At 46.4% G+C, this 14,529-nt stretch overlaps 1 protein-coding gene across 1 annotated transcript; it reads right to left on the reverse strand.

Moving 5' to 3' along the window:
- Positions 1-275: 275 nt before the first annotated feature.
- On the reverse strand, positions 276-2,481 carry LOC123067235 (GDSL esterase/lipase At5g45910). Its single transcript, XM_044490128.1, has 4 exons — positions 2,081-2,481; positions 1,674-1,989; positions 1,226-1,545; positions 276-689 (listed from the first exon to the last, which is right to left on the reverse strand). Exons 1-4 carry the CDS (start codon positions 2,451-2,453, stop codon positions 472-474), a joined length of 1,227 nt encoding a protein of 408 aa, XP_044346063.1. The 5' UTR covers positions 2,454-2,481; the 3' UTR covers positions 276-471.
- Between the last annotated feature and the right edge of the window lie 12,048 nt (positions 2,482-14,529).

The raw sequence follows: 14,529 nt of genomic DNA on the forward strand, positions 1-14,529 counted from the left end.
AATATAAATTTTTTATAACATGCATTAACATTTTGACAATTAAATCTATGATCAAATTTTGACACATAATACAAAGAGGACCAATAAATCTGAACGGAGGTAGGAGGTAGTAGTACGCACACTCGCGCGTATTCGAAAAAATCCCAACGTCCTTGCAGGCTTTGCCAACATGGTGACACCCTGTTTTTGTTGTTGCTATTTAGAAATAGGGGATAAGCGGTGAGAGTGAGAGTGATGGCAATATATGCAACAAGTTACGAATGTACACCATTTGATGGACGAAAGCAATTACACTTTATTCGAGAGTTTCCTCCAATTTTTTTTCTTGGGCAACGTATACATTATAATCTCAGCACCACCATAGGCCACTGAATCAAATTTCCTTTTTCCATTAGGAAAACTCAACCTCTGAGCAAATAATAAATAATACTACCACAGCTCCACATAATAAATAAATAAATAAAATAATGTTTAGGTGTGGAGAATAGGCGGGCTGCAGTATGCCCCGTTGAGCCAGCCGTCGGTGATCTGCTTGTATGCTGCCTCAGTGAGGTGGATGCCGTCCCAGCTGAGGTGGTCGGCCGGGTTGGCGCACGCCGCCGCGCCCGGCATCCCGCACCTCGCGCTGTTGGCGTAGTTGTACTTGCCTCCCCCGGAGCCGCAGCACGCCTCGAAAGCCGCGTTGAAACCTGCAGAGACCCTTGTTAGCTAGCTAGACGGATCGATCACTACCTAGAACGTGCATGAACAGTGCCCCGGTCGGCGCCGGTGCTCCATGCATGCATGCATGTGGAGGCATGTGTTGGTTGGGCGTGTCAGCCAGTGCCGATCCACCATTACTTGGCCATCATGTCAGCTCTAGATCTTCTTTGTGAATGATTTTTTTGAATGCTTTTTTTTTGAATGATTTGAAGATCTTCTACTCGTCGCCGCGCAGGAAATGCAGGAATCTCACATGCAGGGACATGTGCCCAGAGTGGGTATGCAAGTAGCACCACACTGATACTGATGCCGACGCTGACACTAGTGCCGTGTCCACTGCTGCTGCTAGCTCGTGCACAAACGCGGAATCTATCTATCCACACGTTATGCGTGGCTTGTCTGTCCCTGGCGTGTTAGTTAGACTTATTGCTGAAAGAAGATGCCCAACGGCTACCTAAGACTAAGAGAGTACTGGTCGGTCGGAAGGAAATGTGGGAACTACTCCGCGTGCGCACGTACGTACCGTATTTGCTTGGGTTCTGGACCATGTCGTAGACGGCGGAGTAGAAGTCGGCGTACATGATCCGCGCCGCCCGGCCGTAGCGCTTCCGGAGGCGGGCGATCTTGGCCTGGAGCAGGTTGTTGTGGAACGTGGAGAGGTCGTTGAACTTGCGGAGGCAGCCGAGGCTGTCGTAGTCGGCGCTGCTGTTGGTGCCGTAGACAGTGAGGTAGATGGGGAAGCACCCGATGGGGAGCACCCCGGGCACCACCACATCCCTGGCCCCCATGGCCACCACCTTCTCCACGCCCCTGATGATGGTGTTGACGATCTTGGTCGTGTACCTGCCAAAGTTTTGAATAGCAGGCTATGATAAGTAGCGGTAGTACTCACCCAAATCAGCTATATATCGGTGAAAAATCATGCAAAATCAGGCTATAGCGGACAGGATTTCATTTAGCGGCATTGGTACCGGCTCGCTTGGTCCGGGTTGTAGTTGCCGAACAGCATCGCGTTGTAGTCGTTGCCGCCGAACTCGCCGAACACCACCAGCGAGTCCCGCAGGTACCGCTTGCAGTCGTTCCCGCACACGGTGGCGGTGATCTGCTGGAACCACTGGATCTGGAAGCTGATGGGCCCGTTGTTCCAGATCTTGTCCGAGAGGCCGAGGCCGCGGAAGAAGGGCGCGTCCATGGCCGTCGCCCCCGTGATGGCCATGTTCGCGCCCTGCTTGAAGTCCGTGCCGTTCGCCTTGGACGGTGGCAGGAACGGCACCCCAAACTTGGTGCCTGCAATGCGTCATCGTACGTACGTCAAGCAAGAACGATTTATTTGAGCAAGATGGAGTGTGTGTGCGGAGCAGCGGAGCACAGCACTTACTGAGGAAGTCGACGATGACGCGGCCGTCGGAGCACCGGCAGGTGGGGGTGCCGAAGTAGGTCTCGCCGTAGGGCGGCTGCGTGAAGGTGATCGCCGTCGGCTTCCCGCTCGTGCACAGGTTGCCCGTGTCAGTGATGGAGTCGCCGAAGTTGAACACCGCGTTGTACTTCTGGGCCTGGGCGGACGCCGCACCCGCAAGAAGCAGCAGGGCCAAGCATGGCAGCAGCTGCCGCCGCACCGGCACTGGCACCGCCACCGCCGACGACCTCATCGTCCCAGCCGCTGGCTGCTGCGGACGAGACAGAGGGGGAGGGAGGCACGCAAAGCGGCAAAGAAGAAAGCTACGGAAAGGAAAAGGAATGGGGGGATGCATGCTCTTGGCCAGTGGCCGGGCTTTCTATAGCCCCCGTGACCGGCGCTTTAATTCGCTTTCGATTCGAATCTCTTGTCCGCTGAGACTGAGGACGAGCGTCAAGCATGTTACTACCCAGCTAGCTAGATTGTCCTCCCCTTCAGTATTTTATGGTATTTTATCAGTGGTTGCCAGGGAGAAACTTGTCTCTCCCTTTGACCTTTGCTACACTTTCAGCTCGGTTTGTCTTCCCCAGAGAGGAAACTTCACGTGAGAGATCACCACCACCGCCTTATTATTCTCCGATTCTCTGTAAAGGTCAGCATACTACGATCCTGCCATGATACCAAAGGACGCACAAAGCAGCTCCACACATGCATGCGTGCGTGGCTAGCTCTGCTCCATGGAGAGCTTCACCTGCCCATATGGCACCGTGTGTGATCTGAATGTTAAGATTCATACAAGTACAAAAGATAGTTGGGAAGAAATAACCCAATCGGACGTACGGTAAATTTTTTCTCTATGCAACCTCTCCTCTCAGACAAGTAACTCCCGGATAGATCGGATCTCCACTAGTAGAAAACATGGCTATGGTCCAGGCCGGCTCAACCCATTAGTCCCGGTTCAGTGTAGAACCGGCACCAATATGGGCATTGGTCCCGGTTCGTGAGCCCAGGGGGCCGGCCGGGCCACGTGGGCCATTGGTCCCGGTTCGTCTGGACCTTTTGGTCCCGGTTGGTGGGACGAACCGGGACCAATGGGCCTCGCTCCTGGCCCACCACCATTGGTCCCGGTTGGTGGCTTGAACCGGGACCAAAGGCTCCCCTTTAGTTCCGGTTCATGCCACCAACCGGGACCAATGAGGTGCCTATATATAGCCCCTCGCGCAAGAGCAGAGCACAGTGCTTTGTTTTTTCTGGCCGAGGGGGAGAGGGCTTTGTGGTGCTCTAGCTCATCTCCTATGCACATGAGGTGTTCGATGGAATGCCCGAGCCACACTACTTAAGCTTTCTCCTCTCGAAGCTCGACCTCCAAGCTCCATTTTCCTCGAGATTTGTCTAGATTTAGCGGTCCGTCACGCCCCGTCCCCGTCTTCACCGCCGTCGATCACCCGCGCCGATCTCATCACCGACACCACCGTGGTGAGCCTCTTGTTCTTATCTTCTTTCTGAAAGGAAAAATATTCTTACTTGTGTGTTTAGATAGATACTTGTATCATTTTCTTACATTTATTATTGCATCTTATATAGTGCGATGGTTTTGGTATCCGCCCCCGTCGGCCCTCGTCCTGTCTATGATTCAGATTTGGTATGTATATTATCTTTATAACTATTGGTTCATTTATTGTTTACGAAAATTATGCCGACCAACGTGACATAGATTTTATTTATCTAGGATGTATGTGAATCGGAAATGCCAACCGATCCTATTGTCGAGAGGTTAAATTTAGTTGAAGAAGAAAACAATTTGTTGAAGGAAAAAATAAAAAAAATTGAGGAGGAGAAGATGATATTGGAGTTGCATGTTGCGGAATGTCGTCGATGATCACAAGATCAAGATGGATGCAATGCGCTTGAAGATTAGAAAGATTAGAAAATATGCCATTCATACCGAGGCTTGGTATCATTATGCCGTTGGATCAATTGTTACCTTGGTTGCGATTATGATCGCATTTGTTTTCGCATTGAAATGTTTTACATAGTTTCAATGTATGGTTTAATTAATTAGATGCTCTGGAGAGCTATATGTTGTTAGATGAGAACTATGTATGCACTTTGGTTTTAATGTGATGATGAACTTCTATTAATTTGGACACTTAATTATATATAATGCACGCAGATGAACCGGCAATGGATGTACGGTGACAGACACACCCGCGAGTACATTAAGGGCGTGCATGAGTTTCTCGATGCGGCTGAGGCAAACAAGCAGAATGGTTTTATGTGTTGTCCATGCACTGAATGTGGGAATACGAGGTCTTACTCTAACCGGAAAATCCTTCACTCCCACCTGCTTTACAAGTGTTTCATGCCACACTATAATGTTTGGACGGGGCACAGAGAAATAGGGGTTATGATGGAAGACGACGAAGAAGAAGAGTACGATGACAACTATGTGCCCCCTGAATACGGTGATGCTGCAACGGGGGGAGCTGGTGAAGATCAAGAGGAACCAGACGATGTGCCCAATGATGCTACCACGGGTGAAGCTGCTGAAGATCAAGAGGAACCAGACGATGTGCCCGATGATGATGATCTCCACCGGGTCATTGTCGATGCAAGGACGCAATGCATTAGTCAAAAGGAGAAGCCGAAGTTCAATCGCATGTTAGAGGATCACAAAAAGGGTTATACCCCAATTACGAAGATGGCAACACAAAGCTCGGTACCGTACTGGAATTGCTGCAGTGGAAGGTAGAGAATGCTGTGGCTGACAAAGGATTTGAGAAGCTACTGAAAATATTGAAGAAGAAGCTTCCAAAGGATAACGAATTGCCCGACAGTACATACGCAGCAAAGAAGGTCGTATGCCCTCTAGGATTGGAGGTGGAGAAGATACATGCATGCCCTAATGACTGCATCCTCTACCGTGGTGCATACAAGGATCTGAACGCATGCCCGGTATGCGGTGCGTTGCGGTATAAGATCAGATGAGATGACCCTGGTGATGTTGACGGCGAGCCCCTCAGGAAGAGGGTTCCTGCGAAGGTGATGTGGTATGCTCCTATAATACCACGGTTGAAACGTCTGTTCAGAAACGAAGAGCATGCCAAGTTGATGTGATGGCATTGTGAGAACCGAAAGAAAGATGGGAAGTTGAGAGCACTCGCTGACGGGTCACAGTGGAGAAAAATCGAGAGAAAGTACTGGGATGAGTTTGCAAAGGACCCAAGGAATGTATGCTTTGCTTTAAGCGCGGATGGCATTAATCCTTTCGGGGAGTAGAGCAGCAATCACAGCACCTGGCCCGTGACTCTATGTATGTATAACCTTCCTCCTTGGATGTGCATGAAGCGGAAGTTCATTATGATGCCAGTTCTCATCCAAGTCCCTAAGCAACCCGTCAACGAAATTGATGTGTACCTAAGGCCATTAGTTGAAGAACTTTTACAGCTGTGGAATGGAAACGGTGTACGTACGTGGGATGAGCACAGACAGGATGAATTTAACCTTAAGGCATTGCTGTTCATGACCATCAATGGTTGGCCCGCTCTCAGTAACCTTTCAGGACAGACAAACAAAGGATACCACGCATGCACGCACTGTTTAGATGACACTGAAAGTATATACCTGGACAAATGCAGGAAGAATGTGTACCTGGGCCATCTCGATTTCTTCCGACCAACCATCAATGTCGAAAGAAAGGCAAGCATTTCAAAGGCGAGGCAGATCACCGGAAGAAGCCCGCCATGCGCACCAGTGATCACGTGCTTGGTATGGTCAATGATTTACACTACGTAATCTTTGGAAAGGGTCCGGTGGACTAGCTGTTCCGAATGACGGTGAGGGACACGCACCCATGTGGAAGAAGAAATCTATATTTTGGGACCTACCCTACTGGAAAGACCTAGAGGTCCGCTCCTCAATCGACGTGATGCACGTGACGAAGAACCTTTGCGTGAACCTGCTAGGCTTCTTGGGCGTGTATGGGAAGACAAAAGATACACCTGAGGCACGAGAGGACTTGCAACGTTTGCACGAAAAAGACGGCATGCCAGCTACGCTCTTACGAAAGAAGAGAAAGAAATCTTCTTTGAATGCCTGCTCAGTATGAAGGTCACGACTGGCTTCTCGTCGAATATAAAGGGAATAATAAATATGCCAGAGAAAAAGTTTCAGAACCTAAAGTCTCATGACTGCCACGTGATTATGACGCAACTGCTTTCGGTTGCATTGAGGGGGCTTCTACCGGAAAACGTCCGATTAGCCATTGTGAAGCTATGTGCATTCCTCAATGCAATATCTCAGAACGTGATCGATCCAGAAATCGTACCAAGGCTAAGGAGTGATGTGGCGCAATGTCTTGTCAGTTTCGAGTTGGTGTTCCCACCATCCTTCTTCAATATCATGACGCACGTCCTAGTTCATCTAGTCGACGAGATTGTCATCCTGGGGCCCGTATTTCTACACAATATGTTCCCCTTTGAGAGGTTCATGGGAGTCCTAAAGAAATATGTCCGTAACCGCGCTAGGCCAGAAGGAAGCATCTCCATGGGCCATCAAACAGAGGATGTTATCGGGTTTTGTGTTGACTTCATTCCTGGCCTTAACAAGATAGGTCTCCCTAAATCGCGGTATGAGGGGAGACTGACTGGAAAAGGCACTCTTGGAAGAGACTCAATAATATGCAGGGACGGATATTCTTGGTCTCAAGCACACTACACAGTTCTACAGAACTCTACCTTGGTGACCCCGTATGTCGATGAACACAAGAACAGTCTGCGCTCCAAACACCCGGAGCAGTGCGACGACTGGATTACATGTGAACACATCAGGACTTTCAGCAGTTGGTTGGAAACACGTCTCAGAGGTGACAACACTGTTTGTGATGAGTTGTACTTGTTGTCCAGGGGACCATCTTTGACTGTATTGACTTACAAAGGATACGAGATAAATGGGAATACATTTTACACGATCGCCCAAGATCAAAAGAGCACCAACCAAAACAGCGGTGTCCGCTTTGATGCAGCAACCGAGAGCGGAAAGGACACATATTATGGTTACATAGTGGACATATGGGAACTTGACTACGGACCTGATTTTAAGGTCCCTTTGTTTAAGTGCAAATGGGTCAATCTGTTAGGCGGCGGGGTACAGGTAGACCCACAGTACGGAATGACAACAGTGGATCTGAAAAATCTTGGGTACACTGACGAACCGTTCGTCCTAGCCAATGATGTGGCACAGGTTATCTATGTGAAGGACATGTCTACCAAACCGAGAAAAAGAAAAGATAAGGAAGCGAATACATCATACGATGAGCCAAAGCGCCACATAGTTCTTTCAGGAAAAAGGGACATCCTGGGAGTGGACGGCAAGACAGACATGTCTGAAGATTATGAAAAGTTTCATGAAATTCCTCCCTTCAATGTCAAGGCTGACCCAAGCATCCTGATAAACAATGAAGATTATCCATGGTTACGGCGCAATAAGCAAATGACACAAGCGAAGAAAAAGTGAAGACTTTCTCCCGCAACTATTATGATGATACCATGCCAAATTTGTAACAGACGAACATGCTACCATTGTCCGTTTTGTACATGCACATGCTATGTGGGTGAAATTATGATACCATCCCAACTTTCAACTTTTTCAGAGTTCATTTGAAATGCTTTCATGTCTTATGGTTTGAAACTTTGATACTTCGAAAGTGATTGTCCATTTTGTACATGAAGTGCATCAAGTTTTTGTCGTAACCCTCTCTACTTTTTGGAACATGCTATGTGGGTGAAATGATGATACCATGCCAACTTTCAACCTTTTCAGAGTTCATTTTGAAATGCTTTCCAATTTCAGAGTCATTTAGCTCAAAGAATGAATTAATAGCAAACAGAATAAACTACAAAACTTTTATGAAAATAAAAACAATCAATTAAAATATTATGTTATGATCAACTAAAATAAAACTATAATATTCTTCAATAGCAAAAAGAATATAATTTTTGTGACCTAAAATCAAAAACACTAAACTAAGTATTTAATTGTAAGTATAAATAAAAAATAAATAGCAAAGAAAAAATTCTATTTTTATAGTAAAGTTATTCATAAACTAGTGATTCACACAAATTTTTAAAATTCAAATTTAAACTATTTAAAATTTAAAACTAATGGCACTAACAGAAAGTTTATAATTTTTGTGACCTAAAAGCAAAAAGAAATCACTAAAAAACTGTAAGTATTTAGTTGTAAGTAGAAATAAAAAATAAATAGAAAAAAATTCTATTTTTATAGTAAAGTTATTCATAAACTAGTGATTCACACAAATTTTTAAAAATTCAAATTTAAACTATTTAAAATTTAAAACTAATGGCACTAACAGAAAGTTTATAATTTTTGTGACCTAAAAGCAAAAAGAAATCACTAAAAAACTGTAAGTATTTATTTTTAAGTAGAAATAAAAAAAATAAAAAACCAAAAAAATATAGAAATAAAAAAGAAAAAACCAAAAAAAATGCCTCCTACTGGGCCTCCACGGCCTGAATACGACTAGAAATCCTACATGGGCCAGGATTCAGGCCCGCAGAAGGCCCAATAGGCCCATAGGCAGTAGCAAGTTTAGGCCCGAAAGCCTGCATTAGAGAGGAGCTCGCATGGGTAGGAACACCAGCGCTTATAAACCAGTGCCGGCGCCCTTCAGCTAGCGACGTGGGACTAAACTTTTGGGCTTGGGGCAGCAAAGGCCATTGGTCCCGGTTGGTGGCACCAACCGGGACTAAAGGGGGCATTGGTCCCGGTTGGTGGCACCAACCGTGACCAATGCCCCCCTTTAGTCCCGGTTGGTTCCACCAACCGGGACCAAAGGCCGCTGCTTCCCGCCCTTTGGGCTGCTGAAAATTGGCCTTTGGTCCCGGTTCGTGGCACCAACCAGGACTAAAGGGGGCATTAGTCCCGGTTTGTGCCACCAACCGGGACCAATGCTCCGTCTATATAAGCCACACTTGTGAAAATTTTGGTTCAGTTTCTTCGATCCCGCCCCGACGTCGCCGCCAGGCTGCCCCTGTGCTCGCCTCGCCGTCGCCGCCGTTGCCCCTGCCCCGCCCCCGAGCGCGCCCTGCCTCGCCGTCGTCGCCGGCCTCCCATCCACCGCCCCCGAGCACCCCCTGCGCCGCCGAGCCCATCCGCCGCCCCCGAGCACCCCCTGCGCCCCCGAGCCCGTCCGCCGCCGCCGAGCGCGCCCCGCCGTCGCCCTCGCCCTCGCCGACCCCGAGCCCGTCCTCGTCGCCGTCGCCCCCGACGCCGGCCGCCCGCGTCTCCTCCCCGATCCCTCCGGGAGAGGTAGCTACCGCCCCATCCTCCCCCCTTCCTTCCTTCCCTGCTTCTTAATTTGCAAAATATTGATATGATGTAGATGTATGTATGTATGTATGTATGAGTTGGGGAGAAAGTTTATAATTTTTGTTCATATATACTGTACATGTATGTATGATGAATTTTGATATTTTTTGTTCATATATAATGTAGATGTATATGTATGTATGGAATGATATCGATGGATGTATGTATATAGAACATTCGTAGAAAAAAATGTCCCCCTCCGGTTCACTCGGGAACACTAACTATCTCGGAGAAAAAAATGTTATCGGGGAAAAAAATGTTATCGGGGTCGAGGCTCCTCTATTCTTTCTTCTCCTCTTTTTTTTCTTCTTCCTCATCTTTTTTTTATCGGGAGGGGTCGACGGTCGCCTAGGGGTCGAGGGTGGGGGGGGGGGTCGAGAACACCGGACATTCATGAGAGAGGCGAGGAAGAAGGGGAAGAAGAGGGAGAAGAAGAGGAGAGGAAGAAGAGGAAGTCTTCTCCTCTATTCTTTCTTCTCTTCTTCTTCTTCTTCTTCTTCTTCTTCTTCTTCCTCTCGTCAAAGATGAAAGATCTCTATCAACGATGATGCGAAGATTGCATGATTGGTACTTGAAAATCTGCAGAGACTCTGGGGGGAGGAGTACTTTGTATGTGAAAGTTAAAAAGGAGCATGACCTCGTTGGAATTGATCTGTTGCCTATTCCATCTGAGGAATTCTATCAATTTTTCAATCAATTGGCCCTCGATAAAACAACGGTCGCCTGCTACTGTCTGTAAGTAGTACTACTTCTGTCATTAAGTTTCTCTATATAGCTTAGCTCTTTCATTGCATGTATTTATAATCATCCTCACTATATTATGCAGATTGAAGATCGCCGAATTGAAGAAAAGACAAGTCGGTGATATTGGGTTCATTAACACATATCTCATAGATGCAATTCAGGTTAAACTTCATGCCGCAGCTACCGAGGCCAACTTGCTACGATCGTTCGTAATAAATCAAAATAAAGATATAATACTCTTTCCTTACAACTTCAGATGAGTGTTACTGTTTTGTGCGTATTCGGTTTCCCTTATATATTAGTCAAGGTTATAGTAATGTAATTCATGAGTTATGCATGTGTGTGCAGTTTCCACTATATTCTCCTAGAGATTAAGCTTGAGCAGGGAGTAGTAACCGTCTTGGACTCTAAACGAAAAGATCCCAAGGAGTATGCGGACATGACTGAAATCCTCAAGAAGTAAGTTAAATCGATCATTATCCACCATATCAGCAACTTTGTTCATTTCCTGATATCAAGTAATTGTTTTCTTTGTCCGGCAGGGTTTGGAGAAAATTCACCAAAACAGTTCCGGGACTGCCGAAGGAGCTGGAATTTAGACACCCGAAAGTAAGTACTATAGTAGCATGTTCCGCGCATCTCCTAGTAATTCAAGTGCTAGTTTCATCAATACCATTTAGCATTCTTGCTTATCAGTTTGATTGACCTCTATTTCTTGTAAAGTGGTTGTGGCAGGAACAAGGGAATGATTTCTGTGGATACTATATCTGCGAGTCCATCCGCCACACGACCTGTGAGCGGGGCGGGTACTCTAACGAACAATATGAAGTACGTAAATAACAACATTCACAATTTTATTTTATTACCATCATTTGTGTTGAGTTTCATTTATATATATATATATATATATATATATATATATATATATATATATATATATGTATTGACCCCCTTCTTCAACTTAGATGTTTCGGAAGCGGGATGAACTCCTAGCACCAGCTCGCATGCGAGCAATTCAAGAGGAATTGGCGGCATTCTTTCTTAACCACGTGATCCCTGAAGACGGAGAATTCTATGTGGACCCTGAGTCCGTATGATTATATTTGTAAGAGATAATTATTGTATATATGTAGCCGGTAGTGTCAGATAGATATACGAGAACGTGTTGTTCGACCAATCTCTCGGAGAAGGAGAGGTGGTCGATATCACTTCTTTCTGTATATATGCATATATGTTCATGACGATCTTATGTTTCCTTCGTTTGCTTACTAGCTAGCTAGCGTGTCTAGTCCTCTCTATATACGTATGTACAGTACGTAGCGTCGACCAAGCACAGACATAACAGAGGACACTTCTCTCTATTAATTATAACTAGCTAACACAATATATGAAACACCTAAATTAACCCCCCAAAACCCCCAACCTCCCCCCCCTTTCAAAAACAAAAAAACAAAAACCCCAGCCGCAGAAGTGCTTACGCGTGGATGCCTATTGGTCCCGGTTGGTGCCACCAACCGGGACCAAAGGGTCTCCTGACTGGGCTCTGCGCACTGCCCACGTGGATGGCCTTTAGTCCCGGTTCTGGATTGAACCGGGACTAAAGGGGGGGAGGTATTAGTACCGACACTTTAGTCCCGGTTCCGGAACCGGGACTAAAGGCCCTTACGAACCGGGACTATAGGCCCTTTTTCTACCAGTGCTCGTACACAGGCGGAAAGGAGGTGACCATGGATTCCCTTTGCATGACGCCAGAGTCGCCGCTGTTTCCCCCTCCCTTCGCCAGCCGCTCTGGGGCTGGGAGGGAGGGGGAACTCGGATTTGTGCGTCGGGTGGGTTCTCAGTAGGGAGTAGGGTTAGCGTTGAGGGAGATTTTGCCGAGGCCGTTGCAGCGGCGTCACAACTGAATAAGTTTCCCCGGGCTCTGATCACGGTCGGGTTCGTTGAGGTTGTAGGCTATGGTGTTTGGAATGTGAGATTCTTCTTCCACCTTGTCGGTATGATTTTCTGTTGTAGTTCTTCATCTTTCTTTGTGCTGCTGATGGAGGGATGTCCTCCTTTGCCCCGGCAGTTGGCTCGGCCGCATCGTCGGAACCAAATCATAGTTCTCTTCCACCTGAAAGGGGCACATGTGTTCCTTGTCTTTTCGATGCTGGAGCAAAGAAAACGGGGACATCATGGAGGCGATCATGCCGTGGTTGAAGATGATGAGTTGCTTGGGTCTGATTGCAAATTTTTGTGTTACAGGGGCCGACTCACAAGATTCAAGGACGATGACACAGAACTTCGGAGATCTTCGTGTTTTATAATTGTTTTACAGTGCTTTTTGTTATTCTGGTTCTTTGTGGATGCATTAGGATGTGCTTGTATGAATCAAGGACTTTGTATTAATTTGCAATTTGAATACAAGCATACTTTCTAAAAAACAACTTTCTCTATGACAACGGAAAGTTGTAGTCATGGTATCTCCAACGCCAACCCTCAAAACGTCCATAGCCGCCCGGACCGCGTGGTCCGGACGTGTTTTGCCATCCAATGCGGGTTTGTATCGGTTCCTGACCGGTTCTAAAAGAAGCATTGGGGGCGCGAGATGAAGAGGGTAAAGAGGGTGGGAGAGGATAACGATGTACCTAACATGTAGGCTCATGTAGTCAGTGATAGAAAAAGTGGTTCTTCGACGGTACTAACTTTTACCAGACAAACATATCAGGGTTGCTTTAGGGTTGGGATTGACCGGGATCAGTAGTTTGGATACAAATTTCAGGGATTAATTGTTCAAGATATGATTTCGATGAGACGTACGTGTTCAAGGTATATTTCAGACTTTTCTCTTTCAGAAACATGATATAATTAATGTAGCATAAGTTTTTGTTATCTTACTAGTTTTTTCCTTCTTACAAACTGATATGCGTACAATCTGATTGTTTCTAGCTTTATGGTTCCCATAGCCCACAACAATTCATTCATCTCCTCATTACCCCCCCCCCCCCCCGGCCCCCTTTTTACTAGTATTTTGTTTCTTTGCATCAATCGAAGCAAGAGAGGAATACTTTGACATTGTAACATAGCCTAATCCGGAAGGAATGGGGAATGTATGAAGTGTCCAAAGGTTTGCTTGGTAGGAAATGCTATGAATGAATGGCGATGGCGATTGTTTCGTTCCATTCATGTAGGTTGGCATCATGAAATCGACTACATAGCTCCAAGACCTTGAACTCATCAGTCGGGGGAACTCCCATGGCGATGTACCTACCCACAACCTCCATGGCTCTATGACATCCGGGAAGATCTGCCTTGCACATCGGTGAGCATTAATTAATCTTCATTGAGGAGGGGCATCTACTAGTGGTACCCAACCTCATATCACAACGATAGGCCGTGTCCAACGTCAGGTACTCGATCAAAGGTGCGCTCTCGAGAATGTGGATCGTGAGATGGATCTAGCCCTTGGATGGACAAAACCCTGTGATAGTCACCTGCCTGAGGCGGTCATACTGGCGCTTCAGCCTCTGCCCCGGCACTCGTCATTGTCCTCTCCAATAACGAGGTCGGTCCTAAGGGCACCCTGCTCTACCTGCATATAGATACACATGTAGGATCAACAATAATGTTATTGTTACGACAAACAATTAACACACTAATTGGCATAGATAGCTCCAAATGATATACATAATGATTTACCTGCAAGATGAAAGAATCCATTACAGGAGAAGCATCAAGAAAAGAAACCAAAGAGAAGATGTCGCAGCTTGGAGGGAGGGACATTACTCCTCTACCGAGTCCGATGTCCATGTTCTTGAGATGAGGGAGCTCCGAGGGCAACATTGGAATGTTGATGTTCTGAAGAAGAACAAATCCCAAGGTTAACCATGTGCTTGTTTGTTCCAACATAAAACTACAGTACACATTCATATATTGTTGATTAAATATACTATGAGAGAGCATATATACCTCAGCACGAGACTGGATGGTGAGGTTCTCGACATTTCCTGCAATAGATGGAAGCCCCGCGCGAGCATCAGAGAGAATGCAACACAAGCTTACATTCTTAAGCGGCAAAGAATTTTGGATAGATATATTGAACAAGGCTCCACTATAATGGAAGGAGTTGGGGCATGGAGCATCGATCTCTACTATTTGTAGCCTCTTGAATTCTATAACAGCAAGAAATTTTAGTTCCGCAACGTACATGGTATTCTCAAGCAACTTACCCCACTGCGTAAGGATATCTCCAGCCGCTCCAAGGCAGTAGATTTGGAGAGCGACTGCAATAATTCTTCCTCATTAATATTGAGAAAACG

The sequence above is a fragment of the Triticum aestivum genome, chromosome 1A (genome assembly GCF_018294505.1).
Source record: "Triticum aestivum cultivar Chinese Spring chromosome 1A, IWGSC CS RefSeq v2.1, whole genome shotgun sequence".
Classification (NCBI taxonomy): Eukaryota; Viridiplantae; Streptophyta; class Magnoliopsida; order Poales; family Poaceae; genus Triticum; species Triticum aestivum.

What these genes read in the sequence shown, in the direction of transcription:
- LOC123067235 (XM_044490128.1), bottom strand. Translation starts at nt 2,453, where the DNA reads ATGCATCCCCCCATTCCTTTTCCTTTCCGTAGCTTTCTTCTTTGCCGC. An exon ending in CGTCATCGTCGACTTCCTCA is followed by an intron (nt 1,990 to 2,080) that starts GTAAGTGCTGTG and finishes GACGCATTGCAG; the next exon opens with GCACCAAGTTTGGGGTGCCG. An exon ending in AACCCGGACCAAGCGAGCCG is followed by an intron (nt 1,546 to 1,673) that starts GTACCAATGCCG and finishes AAACTTTGGCAG; the next exon opens with GTACACGACCAAGATCGTCA.